The following is a 23893-nucleotide window of genomic DNA, read 5'->3' as shown; positions in this document are numbered from 1 at the left end:
ATTGTTTACTCAGCAAATAAAGTAAAGAAAATTACACTTGATAACCTATGGTGCATATTTGAACATCTGTACATGACTTCAATTATATAGGTGATTGGTGAACATGCAAGGATTAAGTTAGAAAAAAAAATTAAATACTGAAATGCATGTGGCCAAAGTGGGAAATGATTTTTAGAATGCACCCCAGATTGTATGGTGGAGAAATTGCGATGCCCCCAAAACAGGCATGGGGATCATAGTAGGCAATTAACCCACGTCCATTCAATGTGTTACAAGAAGCATGGCAAATTTATGCTGCTTGCTGCTTTACATTGTGGCATATAGCCAGCACTAATTGCATTATTCATTAGCTGCTTATATCAGCAGGGTCCTGATTTTGGGAGCGGCTAGTGCTATGGAATAACAACATGCATTTCTTAAAGGGGAGGCGGACTGTGACTACAGGAAATGGGAGTGGATTCATTTGAACAAAGAACAAAGAAAAGTACAGCACATGAACAGGCCCATCGGCCCTCCAAGCCTGCGCCAATCATATTGCCTGTCAACTAAAACATTTTGCACTTCCAGGGTCTGTATCCCTCTATTCCCATCCCATTCATGTATTTGTCAAGCTGCCTCTTAAACACCACTATCATACCTGCTTCCACCACCTCCTCTGGCAGCGAATTCCAGACACTCACTGCCCTCTGCATAAAAAACTTGCCCCGCACATCTCCTCTATAGTTTTCTCCTCTCACCTTAAATCGATGTCCCCTAGTAATTGACTCTTTCGCCCTGGGAAAAAGCTTCTGACTCTCTGGTCTGTCCATGCCACTCATAATTTTGTAAACTTCTATCAAGTCACCCCTCAATCTCCGTTGCTCTAGTGAGAACAATCCGAGTTTCTCCAACCTCTCCTCAGTTAATAACCTCCAGACCAAGCAGCATCCTGGTAAACCTCCTCTGCACCCTCTCCAACACCTCCATATCCTTCTGGTAATGTGGAAACCAGAATTGCACACAACATTCCAAGTGTGGCCTAACCAAGGTTCTATACAGCTGCAGCATGACTTCCCAGCTTTTATACTCAATACTCCTGCCAATGAAGGCAAGCATGCCATATGCCTTCCTGACTGCCTTATTCACCTGCATTGCCACTGTCAGTGACCTGTGGACTTGTACACCCAGATCCCTCTGCCTGTCAATGCACTTAAGGGTTCTGCCATTTACTGTATAATTCCTGCCTGTATTAGACCTTCCAAAATGCATTACCTCGCATTTGTCTGGATTAAACTCCATCTGCCATTTCTCCGCTCAAGTCTCCAACTGATCTATATCCTGTTGTATCCTTTGACAATCCTCTTCACTATCTGCAACTCCTCCAACCTTAGTGTCGTCTGCAAACTTACTAATTAGCACAGTTACATTTTCCTCCAAATCATTTATGTATACTACAAGCAGCAAAGGTCCCAGCACTGATCCCTGCGGAACTCCACTAGTCACAACTCTCCATTCAGAAAAACATGCTTCCACTGCTCCCCTTTGTCTTCTATGACCAAGCCAATACTGTATCCATCTTGCCAGCTCACCTCTGATTCCGTGCGACTTTACCTTCTGTACCAGTCTGCCATGAGGGACCTTGTCAAAGGCCTTACTGAATTCCATGTAAAGAACATCCACTGCCCTTCCATCGTCGATCATCTTTATCACTTCCTCGAAAAACTTGATCAAGTTAGTGAGACACGACCTCCCCTTCACAAAACCATGCTGCCTCTCACTAATACGCCCATTTGCTTCCAAATGGTAGTAAATCCTGTCACAAAGCATCTTCTCCAATAATTTCCCTATCACTGACGTAAGTTCACCGGCCTGTAATTTCCTGGATTATCCCTGCTACCCTTCTTAAACAATGGAACAAAATTGGCCATTCTCCAGTCCTCTGGGACCTCACCCGCAGCCAGTGAAGATACAAAGATTTCTGTCAAGGCCCCAGCAATCTCCTCCCTTGCTTCCCTCAGTACTCTGGGGTAGATCCCATCTGACCCTGGGGACTTATCCACCTTAATATTCTTCAAGATGCCTAACACCTCCTCTTTTTTGATCTCAACATGATCCAGGCTATCTACACACTCTTCCCTAGACAAATTGACCGCTAAATCCTTCTCCATGGTGAATACTGATGAGAAGTATTCATTTCGTATCTCTCCCATTCCTTCTGGCTCCACACAGATTCCCACCTCTGTCCCTGAGTGGGCCTACCCTTTCCCTGGCTACCCTCTTACTTTTTACATATGTATAAAAGGCTTGGGATTTTCCTTAATCCTGGTTGCCAGTGACTTTTCATGACCCCTTTTAGTCCTCACGACTCCTTGCTTAAATTTCTTCCTACTTTCTTTATATTCTCCACGGGCTTCATCTGTTCCCAGCCTTCTAGCCCTTACGAATGCTTCCCTTTTCTTTTTGACTAATCTCACAATATCTTTCATTATCCAAGGTTCCTGAAACTTGCCAAGCTTATCCTATTTGGAAACAGATTCCGTGCTCTCACATTGAGCAATGGCTGAACATGAGATAGCATGGCATGTATCAATGTTTTCAGACATTGTACTGGAGGGAGAAGTCCTGTATCTGCAGGGTGGCAGGAGGCACTCCAGGAGGTAGAGGGAAGTAGCAGCAGAAGTCAATCCCAAGTGTGTTGTTCTAAGAACATGGATGTAGTGCAAGGAAGTTTAGTGATCTCACACAAATTATCCTGGCAAATGGAGTTCATCTTCAAATGGCACAGCCTGCTAACTGCACTCCTAGCCATTATGCAATTCACTACACCCCTATCACTTGCCTACCACTAATTTCTAGCCACAGGTATTCAACCCTTCAATTCAAACACTTTACCTCACACTCAGACTTAAATGCATGCATCCGCAATTCTCGAACACTGGCAGCTATGCAACCATGAAAGCCACATCAGCAAAGCATACTGCATGATTCTCATTGTTCCACTTCCTTTTTTCTTGCATGTGAAAGAGGCACATAACAGCATGCAGCAGCAACACTCTGGAGGAGGCCAAGCACGCTTGCATGTTTTAACTATCATGGAGGAGACAATGCTGGCTGTCACTTGAAGGGGCAATGAGACAGTACTGAAGCAGTCGGTGCTGAGGTCCCTGAAGCGGTACCTAATTCTCTTCCTCTCATTACACTTCTCCCCCATCCTTTAATCTCTTCTGACTGAGAAGCTATATAGATGTAAGCACACCTTCCTTACTTTCTTGTTTCCCCTCACCACAACCAATCAATCATTGTCCCTTTACCATTTCTGATAGCCAAGAACTGGAACCTGCCCAATTAGTGTAGGAAGAGGAAAAGCAAGTAGTAAGGGAAGATGAACAGATACCATCACTCAATCTTACAGTTGCAGTCACCAGTTCAGATACTGATATTGCAAGTATTTTAGAGGCTAGGATAGAGGAGGGTTAGGCACACGGTAAGACACTGAGCATATGTGCAGGGGCCAGAGCAGGAAGAAAGGATAAAGCAAGTGCCAGCTCCTTGGAAGGCAAGGCCGCACACTAGTTTTGCTGCAGAGGACTTGGACAAGGACTTGAATGGATCAGGCTAGAGAAGGCAGCTGATACAACCAAACACTTGGTGCACTGGAAAGTCTGACAGAAAAACTGTGCTCAATGTCAAGGAACATAGAGGACTCCAGGGTCAACTTGGCAGAGAGTTTGCATAGAGCTTTGAACCCATCCTTTCCAACATGGAATGGATGGCCATCTCCATAAGCACATTTGCCAATGGCCGATCTCACAGCATCCAAAGGGTTGAGGTTTTTAAAATTGTGAATGGTGTTTGTTAAGAGTGACTAGGAAAGTTTGCTAGGGAATCAGTAGTGAGGGGTCATAAATTTAAAACAATCACTAAGAGAGCGAGTGAAAGAATATCAAAAAATGTCTTCATGGAGAGGATTACTGGAGCATGAAATGTTTTAAGCATGGAGTGTTGAATCAGAGAACACCGCATCTATTAAGGAAAAACTGAACAAACGTTTGAAGCAGAGGGTCATGGAGAAAGAGAGAGGCAGTGGGATTAATGTTGGATTGATCTAGCTCTATCAAAGAGGGGGCATAGACACAATGAGCAAAAGGCCTTTGTGCTATAAACCTTTATGGAATTACAGAAAGCTCAGACTTTTATGGAATCAGTGTAGGCCATATGTATACCTGAACTGCAATCATACAGGGTGCTTAACTTTGTTCAGGGAAAATATTCAGTCAATAGGAGTAAAAAGTTAAAATTATTAACTGGTAACTGAAATGAATAGAATAGAATAAGGAACAAGTTGATTTTGGATTTTCAATTTCTTGTCACTCAATAGAAGACACAAGGATTTTTCATGTATTCAAGTAAGTGGAGTCAACAGCTTAAGGAATGTCGGTAAGGAATTTTGGAAAAATGTTTGCTCGTTAACGGCATTACATTTGTCCATTAACACGTAATACATTATAGCAACAAATATTTCAACACAGCTACAGCAATTGGCATATTTATAAACAAGCAGAAAAATCAGTAAATACAATGTATTTTCTCCTTAAATGTACACTCAGCTGACAAGTTCCATGTGACCAGCAATTAGTTTCTAATAATTATTCTCTGCTACTTCAGTTTACCACAGAAACCTACAAGGTAATTTTTAAAAAACAGCAGTCAACAGCTATTCATTAAAATCAATCATTCCTTAATTTAGGTTTCTTTTTTACTGTTATGTTAGGTAACATTACCTCCCTCCACATAAGAACCCGCACATCTTTTTTCTTAAAAACAAAAGGAGAAAAAATTATCAACATGTAAAGCACACGTTCAGGGGCATGGCCGCTGCCAAGAAAATGGTTCTTCCAACAGACTTAATGACAAAACGACAAACAACAGAGACGGGTACTATTTATAGTAGAGGCATTTAAGGCTGTAATCTAATCTCGGGGTTCAGAGGCAATTATAAAAACTGCATTTATCCTTGCCATTTATGTTGTAACCTGAACCCCGAGATTAGATTAATCATCCGAACACAGTGTGGTGACCATTCTATATTTATCCTCCAGGTTTGTATTTAAAAATAAATTGCATCAAGAAAATTCCATTTCTGTATCTAGCATTTTAAGTTCTCTTTAAAATGACGTACTAATTGAAACAATTACATCTTCAATATTAAAATTTAAAAGATCTGCATAAGGACTTAATATGTTCATTTATTGTCACTACTCTTGCCTCGTACATAAATGTTAATATACATTATTGGCAGAAACTACATGTAAGCTCATTGAACTTACTGACTCAAAAAACTGCACTACTGCCAACTAGTCTGGCCATTGCCCAACCAGTTTCCATCCACCACCCTCCACCTGGCTGAACTCGTTCTCACATTGAGCAACTTCTCCTTTAATTTCACTTGCTCCCAAATAAAAGGTGTTGCTATGGGAACATGCCTGGACCCTAGTTATGCCTGCCTGTGTATGGGATATGTGGAACATTCTCTTTCAATCCTACTCAGACACCCTCCCTCACATTTTTTTTTCAGCACACTGATGACTATGTCAGTGCCATTTCACTGTCAGCCCACCGACTCCCATAACTACCTGGATAACTTCCTCATGCCCTGTTTCCTGCAAGGACTCTTGGCCATTTTTCCAGTTTCTCAGTCTCCATTGCATCTGTTCTGATGATGCAAACTTCCATGCGAGCACTTCAGGTATATCTTCATTTTACCTCAACCTAAAAACTAAGGATCCCCACCCCCCCTAGTGGACAGGGCTCTTGACTGTGTCCATTTGATCCATCCATTTCACCATTTTTGCTGTCACCCCTTCCCCTCCCTCCTGGAACCCCTTGTCCTCAACTTCCGCCCCACTAGCCTTTATATTCAAGGGTTCATCCTCTGCCATTTCCGCCGCCTCTAGGGTGATGTCATTAACAAGCACATCTCCCCCTCCCATTTCCAAAGGGACAATTCCTTCTCAACAGCCTGGTCCACTTCTCAGTCACCCCATGCAAGCAAAGCCCTTCAATTTTCTGTTCAGGTAATTATCCAATTCCCTTTTGAAAGCCATGATTGAATCCGCCTCCACAACACACTCAGGCAGTGCACTCCAGATCCCAAAAACGTGCCGTGTATAAAAGCTTTTCCTCATGTCACTTTTGGTTCCTTTGCCAATCGCCTTAAATCGAAGTCCTCTGGTTCTCAACTCTTCTGCCGAAGGGAATGGTTTGTTCTATCTACTCTGTCTCGACCCCTCATGATTTTGAACACCTCTATCAAATCTTCTCTCAACCTTCTCTTCTCTCGGAGAACATCCCCAATGTCTCCAATCTATCCTTGTAACCGCAGCCCTTCTCGTAATTCTTTTCTGCATCTTCTTCAATGCCTTCACATCCTTCCTAAAGTGTGATGCCTATAATTGGACAATACACCAATTGAGACTGAACCAATACTTTATAAAGGTTCACCATAACTTCCTTGCTTTTGTATTCCATGCCTCCATTTGTAAAGCCACTTTTCCAATTAATCACTTTTCCAGCCTACCCTGCCACCTTCAACGATGTGTGCACATGTACCCCTAGATCCCTCTATTCCTACTCCCTCGTTAGAACTGTATCTTTTATTTGACATTGCCTCTCCTCATTCGTCCTACCAATATTTATCATTTCACATTTCCCTGCATTAAATTTCATCTGCCACATGCCTGCCCATTCCACTAGCCTGTCTATGTCCTCCTGAAGTCTTTCACCAAGCTCCTCACAGTTCACAATACTTCCAAATTTTGTGCCCTACACACCTAAATGTAGGACATGAATGTAGATCAAAAAAGGTAATGGTCTATAGAACACCCTCTCCCCTCCACAACCGCCACATACCTTCCTCCAGTCTGAAAATTTGTTCATCACTACTCTCTCTCCTGTCACTCAGTAAACTTTGTACCCATCCTGCCACTGTCCCTTTTATTTCACGGGCTTTAATTTTGCCAAATAACCTGTTATGTGCCACTTTGTTAAATTACTTTTGGAAGTCCATGTGTACATCGACCACATGACGCTTATCAATCCTCTCTGTTATATCAAAGAACTTAATCAAGTTAGTTAAACATGGTTTGCCTTTAACAAATTCATGCTGGCTTTCATTAGTTAATTCAGAATTGTCCAAATGATTGTTCATTTTTTCCTGGATTATCGGTTCTAAAAGGTTAAACTGGCTGGCCTCTTTTTGCTGGATTTATCTGTATTTTTAAACTATAGACAAGCTTACAACATTTGCCATTCTCCAGTCCTCTGGCACCAAACTGTTTCTAAGGAGCATTGGAAGATTATGGCCAGTGCCTCCACAATTTCCACTTTTACTTCCCTCAGTGTCCTTGGATACAACTCATCCAGTCCAGTCACTTATCAACATTAGGAATAGGCAGCCTTTTTAATATTGCCTCTTTATTACCTGTTCACCCATCCAGTGTCTCAACTGCCTCCCTTTTCACCATGACTTTAACAGCATCTTCTTCCTTGATAAAGGTAAGTGCAAAGTACTCAATTAGTACCCCTGCCATGCCCTCTGCCTCCAAACATAAATCTACTTTTTAGTCCCCAATTGGCCCCAACTCATCTTTTACTACTTATATGACAATAGAAGGCTTGGAATTACCCTTTATCTTAGCTGCCAGTCTCTTCTCATATTCTCCATTTACTGCTCATTTCTTTTTCACTTCCCTTCTGAAATGTCTATATTCAGCCCGGTTCTCATATGTATTAACATCTGTCACATGCACCCTTTTTCTCCTTCATCTTACTCTCCATCTCTTTTGTCATTCAGGAAGCTCTGGCTTTGTTTGTCTAAACTTTCCCCTTTGTGGGTACCTCAACTTAGCTATGTACAGAATCCCATACACTAAACTGTATGGGTTTTGTCATCATACACCATTTATGGTCATCCAATGGCATAACACCTTGCCAGGATAATAAATCAGGCTTGAAGGTAGATTTGCAAACTTTACTACACAGCAAACCTTGATCATCAGCCAGACCATCAGGAAATATAGAGGGAGAGAATACAATATGAACTAGCACACATAATGTGCCTCCTAGCAGCTAGCAACAGAGGAGTTTTGGCAGAGGCTAGGGAGCAGTGCATAAAACTCTTATAAAGAATCTGATCTTCAATGCCTAGCATATTTGAATTCCAATGACAATCCAAACACATAAGCTTTTAAATCCATAAGCATCCCTCTGAAACAGATACTCAGTTTGCAAACATGAAACCACAAAGAAATCATAGCTCCATACGTATCAAGTTGTCAAATGTCCCTTTTAATAGATTTATTACTTTTTCGCTCCTTATTACTTTTGAGTATTATTTACCATAATGCATATTATCTTCCAAATCTGTTATCAGATTTATTACTATATGACCTTTATACAAGTTATTTTTCCATGTTACACTAAAGCTTTCATTATCAATGAAAGTACTTCAATTGGAAATCCTGTTAAATTTTTCTTGCACAAGTGTCAAAGTTGCAACTATCTGATCTTTATTATGAAAAAGCTATCGACCCAGACTTTACTGGAACTGGGCCTTGTTAGTTAGACGTCGTCATGCATGTTTAGGGTTTAGCTTTTTTGTCCACAAAGTTGCTCGAAGTGTGAACAGGTAACAGTACAGCAAGGGTAAGAGACCCGGGTGAACAATCAGACTAATAGCGTATCTTCTTAACAATGAGATTACAGGATTGAGAAACACTCAGAGCAAGGAATGAGTAGAAAGGTGAATTAGAGTGGATGAATTCAATGTCAAATCAGGTGCAAAAAGAAGAATAAAGAGAGGGAAAGAAAGATTAGATTACATAGTGCATATAGCACAGAAACAATTTATTCAGCCCAAACATGCTGGCACCAATGCTCCACTTCTATCAGGTCACCCCTCAGTCTTCCCTTTTCGAGAGAAAAGATTGAGGGAGGGGAAAAAAAATGACAGAAAGGAAAAGTTAGAAAAAAATTTAAGATTTCCCATTTTCAAAATATCCAACAACAGTTGATAACCTGAAGGAAATGAAACTCCAAAATTTAATTATTCACTTTATGGCAAAGTGGTTGATTAGTAGTCATTATTACATTGCTGAAAGGACACTTCCGGTGTTAAATACTGGACTTTATGCTCTGTGGCAAGTTTGACGAGCAATTAATGTGCAAATGCAGCAACTTTATAAAATCATGAAGAGGTTCAGGGTGAAGTGCTGTTTTTGTGAAGTTAACACGTATTTTAAGAAGAACTGTAGGGCAAATCAACCAACGACTTGTGGAGATTTTCAATTCACGGGGTATCTCTTCCTTATCACAACCTGCTGGTCGACTGGCATATTAATAACAGCGCGCATCATTTAGATGCCATTACACTTTCAGCAAAATCTGGTCATCATCTCTAACATTCTTTCAAAATTTTACCTATAACTTTTCTTACTTTGACAACGAGAAGGACATTTCTCTTAGGTGACAAACGGAAGTAAGTACATTTTTACTAGTTAACGACTTACTAATTCCAGGAAAGTATAGCTTTGAAATGTGTGGTCAGCATGTAATTTTGTTATTGACAAAGGAAAATAATCAAACAACCTCCCATATGTCAGTAAAGAGGGAATTCATCCAAAAAGTGCTTCCTATAAAGTCAGTTCTAACACCAAGAGAAAATTCTCCTACTAACTCTTGTAAATTCTGTCATTGAACTGAATCATTTTCTTGTATGGTGAGTAATCAACAGCCAAACTTAGGTGATTCAAGCAAAACAAGCTGTGTACTTGAGATGCTTCTAATCATCAATACCCTTTGAAGAGCATTATTGGCTTGAGTTACAAGCAGTAAGATGAGGAATCTTGAGCCCTTAGGTGGAAATTTAAAAACAAAACACCCAGTGAGTCAGTCCTCAGTCAGAATATCATACTGGCCCCAGCACATTTTGGTGCTGTTTTTCTTCCTTGGAATCCCAGTTTAGCTCCTATCCACTGCTACAATAATTACAGTACTGTCCCCTACTGGCATCCAGCCACTAGATTCAGGACATTCTGTTTTTATAAGTTATGTACTAAAGGGACTTACTTAGTCTCTTTGCTGCCATCCATAGAGCCAGCTTCTTTATCCTGTCCCAGTATACTGATCCCAAGGGAGTTTAAAGCACGTAACAGAATAGTTTCCATAGCCTCTACTGACAGCTTCTCAAGAACGATGACACGGCAGCGACTCAGTAATGCTGAGTTGATCTGAAAGGAAGGGTTCTCTGTTGTCGCACCAATCAATGTGATTGTTCCACACTCGACGTGAGGCAGCAAAATGTTCTTGAGGTTGGGAGGAAGGGAAAAGAAAGTTGTTACCACGCAAGAGACACAAAATGTAAGTTTTATTTTCTATGGTTTACAATTGTTTCATCCATAGCAAATAGGAGAGAGCTTAAATAAAAGTGATTAGGAGAACATGTAAATTGAGTCATGCAAGAAACTTGGCATGTCTGTGCCAAAATTATACACCAAAATATGTTTGTGTGAAGTATTCAGTTTGTACTGATTATTTAAATGGAATGATTCGGATATCCTAAAACAGAAGACCAAAATTTTTCTTCCACGCTTGGATTGTAAAAGATTATTATGCTATATAAAACAAGTGTCTTAAAGCAGCTGTGTTTCCAAAGTTTTGGATAGCAAACAAATTTGTTTACCTGTTGTGCTTTATTGAAGTGGTGAATTTCATCAAAGAATACAATTGTTCTTCTTTTGAATAGCTTTCGTTCATTTTGAGCTTGTTTTACAACCCCTCGAATGATGTCTGTGGATGCACTTGTAGCAGAAAGACTGACAAATCTCGTACTACTCTGCTTCTTACTGTTCATGGCTAAAACATGGGCTAATGATGTCTGAAAAAAATAAGTTGCTTTTTTTAAACAAAAGGTGTACCATGCAGGTACTTTAAAAAAAAAATTAAATAGGAATGCAGTATTTATCAGATATACATAATTAAAAAGTGCATAATTCTATAATCAATGACCTCGATATTAATGGGGGAAGTGGGGGGTTTGGTGTGATAGCCTTGTTGGCTTCTAACATTCTAAGAACACAGAAGACATGTCAACCTTAACAATAGGGCCACGTTTAAATAAAATGTTCATCTCCCGCCTGACAGATTGACAGGCTGACAGATGGGAGCACAAACAAGCAGTCAGATGGGAACACAAACAAGCAGTCAGAGGCCACATTTGGGATGATGAGTCTTGCCGATTGAGGAAGCAAACTGGTTAAGGTAGGGCCAAGGTTTTCTTAAGGCCTGCAGCACCATCTCTGCCCCATTAGGAAACCGGGAAAATAATTTTAAACTGATCTTCAGCACCTCTTCTGGCTTCAGGCAGGTTTTGCCTGACAATGCAAATCAGTACCCGATAACATCATTGGACCCATTTTGTCTATTTAACGTAGAACCATGCTTTCTTCCTGCACTGTGTTCCACTCACCTGCTCAAAAGAACAGGTTAATAATGATGACTCATCAGGAAGGAAGTGGGATCAGAGGTGATAACTGACATCCATTATTCTAACTTTGAAAGAGCTAGCACAAATTCAATGGAGCAAATGGCCTCCACCTGTGCTGTACAATTCTACGATTTTGTTCCTAGAATGCAGCTTGGGAGCGCACAGAGGGAATTCACATACATGTGTTGGCAGGACCCAAAGGATTTTTGTCCATTCATTTGGAATTCCTTACTTTTTAAACTGAAAGGTCAATATGATGTCAGATAACACGAAGGGTAGTGGAAATCCAGAACCCTCTACCCCAAAAAGCTGTTGAGACCAGGTCAATTATATATTTTAAAACTGAGATTAATAGATGTTTGCAACAAAAAGTTATGGGACAAAGGCAGGTATCACAATAGTATAGCATAGAAGGACCCATTGAATCTTCGCTGGCTCTTTTGAGGAGGTATTACGTTATTCTCAGTTAGTAGATGAGAGCTAAGGTACAGATCAGCCATCTAACTGAACAGCAGGACAGGCTCAAGGGGTTAAATGACCAATCTCTGTTTCTACGGCAAATTACTGAGTTTATCACAGAGCTGAGCATAGCTTGAACCACTAGCTCCTACCACTGAAAATCTTAACCAAAAGAAGATCTCCACTTGGTCAGTGCATTTCAACATTGGCAAAAATTAAAACAAAATGCATTATCTATGAGTTTACCTGACTGCACTGGGAGTGATAGAGATGCAGTGGTCCATGTTCAAATCAGAACTAATGCAACCAGCCAAATCATCCCTCAGGACAGAAAGAAAAGATATCATGAATTAACAAATCCAAAATCTTTGACATCATGGAGAAAAAGAGATTGGTCTGTTTGGATGGCAATATGGACACACACTGCTGTCATGGCAGTAAAGGAGAATTCTTCAGAACTGGACTTTTTGGGCATCAAACAAAGCACCAGCTTTGAAATCTGACTGCACCAGCAATACCTTTTATAATAGGTCTCTATCAGGTCACCTCTCATACTTCTCTTTTCTGTGGGAGGAAAAGAGTCCCGGCCTGTTCAGTTTTTCTGGATAGCACTATTTAAAAGCACATGGAATTTCAGGCATTCTTAAGAAACAAACGCAATGGAGTGGATTCACTTCAGGCAAGTCCTTCACGGACCAAAGTTTGGAACCTACCATCACTGTCATGAACACAAGAGAATACAAAAATCATTACAGGCAGCCTACACCAATTTCAAGGCTACATTTGACATGGTCAACAGGAATTCAATTTGATTACTTCTAAAGTGAATGGTGCTCTAGATAAATTAGTCCAACTTATTTGACTCCTACATAAAGATGTAACCAGTTGTGTGCATGTGAGGAACAATAACAGTGCCTTTGGATCTGGAGTTCAAAAGGTTGTATCAGCCCTAACCTGATCTGATCTGCTCCCTATTGTCTTGATCTTGGAGTGTACTGTTGATCACTGACTAGGTGAATAACATTGCCATTCCTGCAGTACTGATAGACAGAGTAGATCAAATACTGAGTATTCTCAAAGATGAGGCTGATTCATTAAGCCCTGAACTGAACTAGTAGAAAGGTGCAGCACCTCTGTGTTGCAAATCCTCAAGCTTCCACCATCGTGAACAACAAAACCACAGAAACAGCTGACAATTTGAACTACCTTGAGAGTTTGATAGGCAGCTCAGGCACCTTTGAAGGAAAGATACATACGTCAATGAATAAAAATCCTACAACTGTTACACGATCTCTTGACAAGACAACATGGGTCAAGAACTCAAATAGCAACCAAGCTCAGATTGTCTTGATATTCCTGTCTTAAAAGAGCAGACACTGTTTCTGACAAATCAAGATGCCTTTGACCACTGGCAGCTCCCATGAATACTTAGGAGTCTACTGTTACAACAATGTTAGGAACGCGGAGATCAGAACATGTACAGTACAGCCTGCCAAGTTAGGCGAGTGCTTTTTGAGTTGAAGAGAGCCCAGCAAAGTATCCCAGTCAAGGCTCCCCCCCAGACTGGCACAGACCTAGAAATTGACAGACAACACAGAAGGCTGGAAATGTTATATACACAACACTACCATTATTCAAAAAGAAAGTGGGAAACTACAGGCAAGTTAGCTTAACATCTGTCATTGGGAAAATGTTAGAAGCTATTATTAAAGAAGCTATAACAGGGCATGAGGATAAGCTCAAGGTGATCAGGCAGAATCAACATTGTTTTTTGAAAGGGAAATCATGTTTAACCAACTTATTGGAATTATTTGAGGAAGAAGAGTGGATAAAGAGAACAGGTAGATGTACTGTACTAGATTTCCAAAAGGCATTCGATAAAGTGCCACATCAAAGGTCATTGCAGAAAATAAAAGATCATGGCGTAGGAGGTAACATATTGGCATGGATAGAAGATTGGCTGGCTAACAGGAAGCAGGGAGTAGGCATAAATGGGTCCTTTCCAGGCTAGCAAGATGTAACGAGTGGCGTGCTACAGGGATCAGTGCTGGGACATCAACTGTTTACAATTTGTATAAATGATTTGGATGAAGGGATTGAAGGGATGGTTGCCAAATTTGCTGATGACACAAAGGTACGTAGGAAAGTAAGCTGTGAAGAGGACATAAGGAGGCTACAAATAGATATAGATAGGTTAAGTGAGCGGACAAAAATCTGGCAGATGGAGTATAATGTGGGAAAATGTGAAAGTGTCCATTTTGACAGGAAGAATAAAAGAGAAGCATATTATCTTAGTGGTGAGAGACTGCGGAGCACTGAGGGATCTGGGTGTCCTAGTGCATGAATTACAAAAGGCTAGTATGCAAGTACAGCAATTAATTAGAAAAGCTAATAGAATGTTATCATTTATTGCAAGGAGAATTGAATACAAAGGTAGGGGGGGGTTATGCTTCAGTTGTACAGGGTACTAGTGAGACCACATTTGGAGTACTGTGTACAGTATTGTCACCTTAGTTAAGAAAGGATGTAAATGCGTTGGAAGCAGCTCACAGAAGGTTTACCAGACTAATAACTGGAATGGGTGGGTTGTCTTTTGAGGAAGGGTTGGACAGATGAGGTTTGTATCCGCTGGAGTTTAGAAAAGTAAGAGGTGACTTGATTGAAACATATAAGATCCTGAGGGATCTTGTCAGGGTGGATGTGGAGAGAATGTTTTCTCTTGTGGGAGAATCTAGAGCTAGGGGGTCACTGTTTAAAAATAAGGGGCCACTCATTTAAGGCAGAGATGAGGAGAGTTTTTTTTCTCTGAGGGTAGTGAGTCTTTGGAACGCTCTTCTTCACAAGGCAGTGAAAGGAGAGTCTTTGGATGTTTTGAAGGCAGAAGTGGATAGATTCTTGGTAAGCAAGGGGGTGATAGGTTATTGGCAGTTGGTGAGATGCAGATTTCAGGCTACTATCAGATCAGCAAAGATCCTATTAAATGGTGGGGCAGGCTCGAGGGGTTGAATGGCCTACTCCTGCTCTTTGTTCGTATGTACACCCGTATTATTGAAGTAGGTGTAGTAGCAATAGTAATCTCAAGATTTTGAGTCTTGAAAAAAATTTGATTAGCAAAATGTGTATAATGAGTCTTGATTGCAATATATTACAGTTGTAAAGGGAGGTGTAAAACATCACTGACTATTGTAGTATTGATGAAATAAAGGCTGTGAGAAAGGTGACCCATTTCACGTCAAGTTTCTTGTATCCTCCATGAGTGAGAGAAGTGGTTGAAGTGCTACCAAGATATGGGATAATTTTCAATTATTGGGCAGATTTATGGTTTACAGTTATTATTTGAAGAGAAAAGATAAAGCTGAAACATGCGTAACCATCTTTAGCCTGAAGTGCCGAGTGGATGATCCATCTCAGATGCCAGTGGATGTTGAAGGTGGTGGATGGGGTACCATTGCTGAAGAGACAGATGCCAGTCTTCAGCCATTCAATTCACTCCATGTGATATCAAAAAACAGCTGAAGGCGCTGGACATTGTACAGGATATAAGGCCCGACAACAATCCGGCAACAGTACTCCAGAACTAGCCGCACCCCAAACTATTCCAGTACAGTACAGCTACAACACTGGCATCTACCCAGCAATGTGAAAAAATGCCCAGGTATGCCCTGTCCATAAAAAGAAAGATAAATCCAACCTGGCCAATTACTGCCACAACAGTCTATTCTTAATCATCAGCAAAGTAATGAAAAGTGTCATCGGCAGTGCTATCAAAAGACACTTACTCAGCAATAACCTGCTCACTGATGCTCAGTTTGCCAGGGCCACTCAGCTCCTGACCTCATTACAGCCTTGGTCCAAACATGGACAAAGGCAGCATTTGACCGAGTATGGCATCAAGGAGTCCCAGAAAAACTGAAGTCAATGAAAATCAGGGTGGAAACTTTTCACCGGTTGGAGTTGGAGTCATAGCTAGCACAATGGAAGTTAGTTGTTGTTGTTGTTTGAGGTCAATCATCTCAGTCCCAGGACATTGCTGCAGGAGTTCCTCAAGGTTGTGTCCTAGGCCCAACCATCTTCAGCTGTTTCAAGAATGACCTTCCCTCCATCATAAAGTCAGAAGTGGGAATGTTCACAGATGATCGCACAATGTTCAGCACCATTCGTGATTCCTCAGATGCGGAAGCAGTCTGTGTCTGTATGCAGCAAGTCCTGGTCAATATTTAGGTTTGGGCTAAAAAGTGGCAAGTAACAACTGCACTGCAAAAGTGCCAGGCAATGACCATCTCCATCAAGAGAGATTCTAACCATCTCTCCTTTACATTCAATGGCATTATCACCGCTGGAACCCCCACTATCAACATCCAGGAGGTTACCATTGACCAGAAACTGAACTGGGCCAGCCATATAAATACGAGAGCAGGCCACAGCTAGGAATTCTGCAGAAAGTAACTCACCTCCTGACTCACCAAAGCGTGTTTACTATCAACAAGGCACATGTCTGGAGTGTGATGGGAATACTCTCCACTTGCCTGGCTGAGTGCAGCTCCAAAAACACTGAAGAAGCTCGCCAGCATTTAGGACAAAGCAGCCTGCTTGATTGGCATGCCATCCACCACCTTCAACATCCACCACCTTCAACATGCACAGTGGCAGCAATGCGTACCATCTACAAGATGCACTACAGCAACTCACCAAGGCTCCACTGACAGCGCCTTACAAACATCTCTACCATCTAGCAGGACAAGAGCAGCAGTTGCACAGGAACACCACCATCTGCACGTTCCCCTCCAAGGCACACATCATCTTGACCTGGAACTAGATCATCATTCCATCATTGCCACTGGGTCAAAGTCCTGGAACTCCCTTCCTAACAGCACTATGGGTGTTCCTACAACACATGGGCTGCAGCTGTTCAAGAAGGCAGCACACCACCACCTTCTCAAGGGCAATTTGGGTGGGCAATAAATGCTGGCCTAACTCGGGACATCCAGACCCCATGAACGAAAAAAAAAAAATTGGTTTATGGTGAAAAAAAAAATCTTCTAGTAGTGATTAGGATACAAGTTTAACCATTCCTTTTTATGACACTACCATCATCCATCCACCACCACCCCCGCTCCCATAAGTTATTTTCTCAATTTCATTCAACTCCACTCCTAATCCTATCTTCCTGGATCAGGAAGGAACTGTGACCAGAAAATGACTTACTCCCTCATAGGCTTCACCAATGGAACCTTGTCAATTAAAGGTGCAGGACAGCCGAGTAACAATTCCAGCTTTCTTCTCATCCTTCCCACAATGTGGCTGAGATTAGGAACTGATTGTGTGGGGATTTAAAGACAAACTTTAACCCTTCATATAATGATGCTGCTCAGAACTATCTTTTAATTAGATTGACCAAGTCAGCCAAATTGGACATTTTAGATGCCTTCCATTTGGTCTAACTGAGTCATAGAGTCAGTCATAGAGTCATGGAATGTCAACCATTCACTGGATACTTAAGACATATGGTTAGATCAAACATCCCCCTGGAAATATCCTGGGTAAAGTACTTCACACAAATGGTTGCAGTTCTAGTCCTTTTAAATACTTCCTTCAGATTGCCTCACATAAGCTTCAGCTTTTGAAAAGCAATAGGTTACTGGAAAAATAAACAAACTGTAAACAAAGACAGTATCATTGATGCTCAATATTTCCATTGTTTAATGCCAATGGAATATATAACTATTTAAAAACCAGAGCTGGGCATTGGGAATAATTAAAACTCTATGGTGAACACATGAGCACGTAACACAACCCTGAGTATTAAAGCATAATGGAACAGTTAGACCATACATGTTTTTAGAGTTACCTTCTTTAACATAAATCTCTACCTGAACTACATTTGAAAAAATATAAAATACACTATTCATTTATAATTTAGCAGCAATGAGTGAAGAAATTCTAGTGCTTCTGTATCGTTGTATCAGTGGAAATGAACTGAACATATGTAGTTTAGCAAAGTTCATAAATCCATCAACGGCACCTATTAAAACGATAAAAATAAGCCTCATGAAACACAATACTACTGCAAGGCCAAGGCGTCAAGTTTTGATGATATTCTATCAATACAGCTCCACAAAAATCAGCTATGTAAAAGGCAAAACTTAAAAGATTGTCTGTAAGTACATTTAAAATATTCCTCCAATTGCTCACGCTTAGCATCTAATACTAAATACAGATAACATATGGGTAATGAAGTGATTACTTGGTGGTAATTCTATGAAGGGGTAGAAAAGTAAAACTTCAGTTTAACTGTTAGACAAATCGCACAATTACTATTGCTACCTTAGTCATTGCTGGGCTTTCTGCACTAATCTATATTCTTAATTTTAAAAGACAGGTACCTGCATCTTGGCCCATTTTATGACTTTAGTTTTAGCATTGGCTACCACCCTGTTGCCTAATGTTTGTCAAGTTCCCCTGCAAGTTTAATTTTGTTAGTAAGAAATTAAATTAAATCGATAGCAAGAAATGATGTAGGGTCAGACGATGTAGATCTGTATGGGTAGAGTTGAGGAACGGCAAAGGTAAAAAAAATCCATAATGGGAGTTATGTACAGGCCTCCGAACAGTAGTCAGGATGTGGGGCACAAGATATACCAAGAGATAGAAGAGATGTGTAAGAAAGGCAAGGTTACAGTGATCATGGGGGATTTCAATATGCAGGTAGACGGGGAAAATCAGATTGGTAGTAGATCCCAAGAAAAGGAATTTGTGGAATGTCTACGAGAGGGCTTTTTGGAGCAGCTTGTGGTGGAGCCCACTAGGGAACAAGCAATTCTAGATTTAGTGATGTGTAATGAGGCAGATTTGATAAGGGAGCTTAACGTGAAGGAACCCTTAGGAGGAAGTGACCACAATATGGTAGAATTTACCCTGCAATTTGAGAGGAAAAAGCTGGAATCAGATGTAACGGTATTACAGTTGAATAAAGGCAACTACAGAGGCATGAGGGAGGAGCTGGCCAGAATTGACTGGGAGATGAGCCTAGCAGGAAAGCCAGTGGAACAGCAATGGCAGGAGTTTCTGGGAGTAATTTGAGAGACACAGCAAAAATTCATTCCTAGGAAGAAGAAGCATACTAAAGGGAGGACGAGGCAACCATGGCTGACAAAGGAAGTCAGGGACAGCATAAAAGCTAAAGAGAAAGCATACAATGTGGCGAAGAAGGGGATTGGGAAGCCTACAAAGACCAACAGAGGACAACTTAAAATGAAATAAGGAGGGAGAAAATTAAATATGAGGGTAAACTAGCCAGTAATATAAAAGAAGATTGCAAAAGTTTTTTTAGATATAAAAAGGGTAAGAGAGAGGCAAAAGTGGACATTGGGCTGCTGGAAAATGACGCTGGAGAAGTAGTAGTGGGGAACAAAGAAATGGCGGAGGAACTGAATAGGTACCTTGTGTCAGTCTTCACAGTGGAAGACAAGAGTGACATCCCCAAAGTTCAAGAGAGTCAGGGGGCAGAGGTGAATATGGTGGCCATTACCAAGGAGAAGGTGCTAGGAAAACTGAAAGGTCTGAAGGCAGATAAATCACCTGGACCAGATGGATTACACCCCAGAGTTCTGAAGGAGATAGCTGAAGAGATAGTGGAGGCATTAGTGGTGAACTTTCAGGAATCACTGGAGTCAGGGAGGGTCCCAGAGGACTGGAAAATCGCTAACGTAACCCACCCCCCCCCCACCGTTTAAGAAGGGAGTGAGGCAAAAGACGGGAAATTACAGGCCGATTAGCCTGGCCTCGGTTGTTGGTAAGATGTTAGAGTCCATTATTAAGGATGAGATTTCAGAATACTTGGAAGTGCATGGCAAAATCGGGCAAAGTCAGCATGGTTTCATCAAGGGGAGGTCATGCCTGACAAATCTGTTAGAATTCTTTTAGGAGGTAACAAGTAGGTTAGACAAAGGAGAGCCAATGGTTGTTATCTACTTGGACTTCCAGAAGGCCATTGACAAGGTGCCGCACAGGAGGCTGCTCAGTAAGATATGAGCCCATGGTGTTAGAGGCAAGGTATTAGCATGGATAGAAGATTGGCTGTCAGGCAGGAGGCAGAGTGGGAATAAGGAGGTCCTTCTCAGGATGGCAGCCGGTGACTAGTGGAGTTCCGCAGGGGTCAGCGTTGGGACCACAACTTTTCACTTTATACATTAATGATCTAGATTAAGGAACTGAGGGCATCCTGGCTAAGTTTGCAGATGATACAAAGATAGGTGGAGGGACAGGTAGTATTGATGAGGCGGGGAGGCTGCAGAAGGATTTGGACAGGTTAGGAGAATGGGCAAAGAAGTGGCAGATGGAATACAAGGTGGGGAAGTGTGAGGTCATGCACTTTGGTAGGAATAGAGGCATAGACTATTTTCTAAATGGGGAGAGAATTCAGAAATCTGGAGTGCAAAAGGACTTGGGAGTCCTAGTCCAGGATTCTCTTAAGGTTAATTTGCAGGTTGTGTTGGTAGTTAGGAAGGCAAATGCAATGTTGGCATTTATTTCGAGAGGACTAGAATATAAAAGCAAGAATGTGCTGCTGAGGCTTTATAAGGCTCTGGTCAGACCACATTTAGAATATTGTGAGCAATTTTGGGCCCCATATCTCAGGAAGGATGTGCTGGCCCTGGAGAGGGTTCAGAGGAGGTTCACGAGAATGATCCCAGGAATGAAAGGCTTAACCTATGAGAAATGTTTGAGGACTCTGGATCTATACTCGATGGAGTTTGGAAGGATGAGGGGGGATCTGATTGAAATATACAGAATACCGAAAGACCTGGATAGAGTGGATGTGGGGAAGATGTTTCCATTAGTAGGAGAGACTAGGACCCGAGAGCACAGCCTCAGAGTAAAGGAAGACTTTTTAGAACAGAGATGAGGAGAAACTTCTTTAGCCAGAGAGTGGTGAATCTATGGAATTCATTGCCACAGAAGGCTGTGGAGGCCAGGTCATTGAGTGTATTTAAGACCGAGATAGATAGGTTCTTGATTGGTAAGGGGATCAAAGGTTACGGGGAGAAGGCGGGAGAATGGGGTTGAGAAACTTATCAGCCATGATTGAATGGCGGAGCAGACTCGATGGGCCGAATGGCCTAATTTCTGCTCCTATGTCTTAAGTCTAAGTTTTATGTGGCATTTACAGCTATTCAGCTAAGGAATGAGTGGCCTCTTTATTCCTCCTACAAAATTGCACCACCGCACACTAATCTATACTGAAATTAATTTGCCACTTATACACCCATTCTGAATTGATCAATGATTTTGACTGTATCAAATTCTGTCTTCGGCAGCATATTGTATAATTCTTCCATGAAATTAAAGAAAAAAACAAATCAGTCCTTGTAACATTAACTATTCATTGGGTGTGGGAGTCCCGTATTGCCCTTGTTCAGAGGGCATTTAAGAGTCAACCACATTGCTGTGGGTCTAGAGTCAGGTAAGGATTACAGATTTCCTTCCCTAGAGTCTTTACAACAATCAACAATGATTTTATGGTCATCCTTAGACCTTTTATTCCAGATTTTTAATCTGCTCTGGTGGAATTTGAACCCAGGTCCCTAGAGCATTCTACTGGGTCTCTCGACTACCAGTCTAGTGACAATACCGCTACACCACTGCCTCCCCCTGTGGTGGTAATGAAATGGGGAAAAGAGCAATATGTAGTACTTCCATGGATCACAGCATTTACTCATTTAACATATGACCTACTTTTGAAACAAAATCGATTGGTCAACAATTAAGGATTTCTGTAAAATTGTGATGACCTGCAAATACAAATCTACCAATTTTAGATTGAGGTTAGAGTTAATTGCTCACTTTGGGGTTGACTTCCAACTTGCCAGCCAGGTGTAAAATTCACTGCTCAAAAATTCATTGAAGGCAATGAAAATAAAAATGAAAATTAGCTGTTTTCTATAATTGGTAGTTGATTAGATTATGCATGTCTAGTCATGATTAGACTAGCAATACAACTAACACAGCTTCCCAAATCAAGAGGTCCACAACACTCTAACAGGTTTAGGCCTAGCATGTTACAAAACAGAACATTCTGAGGAGGAAACTGCAACCTCCAGTAAGTTGATGCACCATGGTGTAATGTATTACCATCAGCTTGGCATCTGTTACTAACCATATTGAGCTCCAAACCGGTGATATAGCAACATTAGATTCAAGAGGCTTCAGAGGCTTGATTTTACATTGTGACCTGCTCCAAGACTGTCCGTTACTTGGATTGCACCGAATCAAAATAATCATTCGTTTCTAGGTGGGATATCTTTCAGGGTGTGTGGATAGCACACCTGTAATAACAATGCTATATATTATCTGCTAGGCTAGTTATATTGTAGATTTGTACTGATGAGATAATTTGCATTGTATAGTTTAATTTAGGTGTCAATTCGTGGCAGCAGCTTGAGGCCAATTGTAGAAAACAGTCTGCAATTGCTTTGGTTTCACATCAGGACAGCTCCTGATGTGAAACCACAACAACGTAAATCCAGAAGTGAGGAAAACATAATTTAGTCCCCATATTAAAATAATACTGTCCTTATTTTTATATACTGATTTTCTATTACAGGTAAGTCATGAAACATACATAAATTTAAGGCAAAGAGAGAAATAGAGCTGTTTAAAGCTCAGGAGTTTCTTTGTAGCATAAACTGATGAGCTGGACATGTAAAACCGAGGTGCTTCAGTACCATTACTAGCTGAGGTGCTTCAGTACCATTACTAGCAAGAAGTTATAATTAAAGCTTAACAACAAATTTAGATAGAAACTGGTTATCTTGTAAGTCTATTATAAACATCAACAACAAAAGAAAATTATAATGGAAGTGGACAGAGATGCATAATTTTTAGTGTATAATTAGCTGATCTGGTGTGGGAAAGACCTGTTTCCCCTAGCTGAGGGGTCAATTACCATGGGGCATAGATTTAAGGCATAGTCTTACATAAGTCATAGAGGGGACATGAGGAAAACCTTTTATCATGCAGAGGGTGGTGGACTTCCGGAATTCATTGCCGAAATTGGTGGTTGAGGCTGAAATGCTCAACTCATTTAGAAGGTACCTGGATATGCACCTGAAGGGCTGTAACCTGCAAGGATATGGACCAGGTGCTGGAGAGTGGGATTAAAAATGAGAGGCTCGTTTCTTCTTTCCCTTTTTATGGCCGGCGCAGACACGATGGGCTGAATGGCCTCTTTCTGCACCATAACTTTTCTATTGCTCTATGGTTCTAAGTAATTAACACTCCGTTTCAGAGTTATGGTCTTTACTTTTACATTTTCACTATCAATTCCTATGTCCACATTTCTAATGGATAATGCTGATGCAAACCAACTCCCTCCTATGGCAACTCCACTGACCCTAGGTTTAATTACACCGTGAACAGTTGAAATAGTTTTCATTGAAAATGCAGCCATAAAAATTTATGATGGCAGAAGTTGACAGAACGTGCAGGCGGACGTAAGATTAATATACAAAATAGACATTAGTAGAGAGCCAATGGGACACCTGACCACGCTAAAATTAAAAGTTCATCAGTATTCTGATGTGGGTGAACATGGCTGTGCCAAGAACTCCATTTTGTTTTGGTCAGAGCTGAATTTGGAACTAGCAGTGTGGCTTATATTTACTTGCTCCATGTTGTTATGGTTGATTACCATTCTCAAGTCAGTACGGGGGTACTAGCAATATGATGCTATTGGGTCTGACAGCAAAGAGAATACAAAAGGGCTGACAGATCACTGCAAAGCTGGGATATCCAAACTTGCAACCAAGAGTCATATGCAGCCTGGTAAGCTTGGCAACCTTAGCCCACAAAATCCAACATGTTTATAGTTTGTTTCTTGTTGCTGTGTTCTGTTTACATTTTAAAGACCTAGAA

The 23893-nt window shown here is 41.1% G+C and overlaps 2 protein-coding genes across 4 annotated transcripts in view; one reads left to right on the top strand and one right to left on the bottom strand.

Annotated features, from left to right (window-relative positions):
- wrnip1 (WRN helicase interacting protein 1) overlaps positions 1-23893 on the bottom strand; it is a 56272-nt gene that overhangs the window by 30520 nt on the left and 1859 nt on the right. Inside the window, exons 2-3 of the mRNA XM_041183352.1 lie at positions 10718-10912; positions 10105-10340 (exon numbers count right to left, since the gene is read on the bottom strand). Of these exons, the coding sequence (XP_041039286.1) occupies positions 10105-10340; positions 10718-10912 (431 nt within the window). The remainder of the gene's footprint in view (positions 1-10104; positions 10341-10717; positions 10913-23893) is intronic.
- Positions 9401-23893, top strand: part of mylk4b (myosin light chain kinase family, member 4b) — a 185530-nt gene continuing 171037 nt past the window's right edge. Inside the window, exon 1 of one of the 3 annotated variants that reach the window (XM_041183349.1) lies at positions 9401-9514. The gene's annotated coding sequence lies outside the window, so the exon portion shown is untranslated. Of the gene's footprint in view, positions 9515-10143; positions 10396-11239; positions 11296-23893 lie in introns of those variants that run through there. The other 2 variants (XM_041183348.1, XM_041183350.1) reach the window with 2 other exon arrangements.

This window comes from Carcharodon carcharias, chromosome 3 (assembly GCF_017639515.1).
Source record: "Carcharodon carcharias isolate sCarCar2 chromosome 3, sCarCar2.pri, whole genome shotgun sequence".
Classification (NCBI taxonomy): domain Eukaryota; kingdom Metazoa; phylum Chordata; class Chondrichthyes; order Lamniformes; family Lamnidae; genus Carcharodon; species Carcharodon carcharias.
The sequence above is the reverse complement of the archived record's forward strand: the minus strand, read 5'-3'. Positions and strand labels throughout refer to the sequence as shown.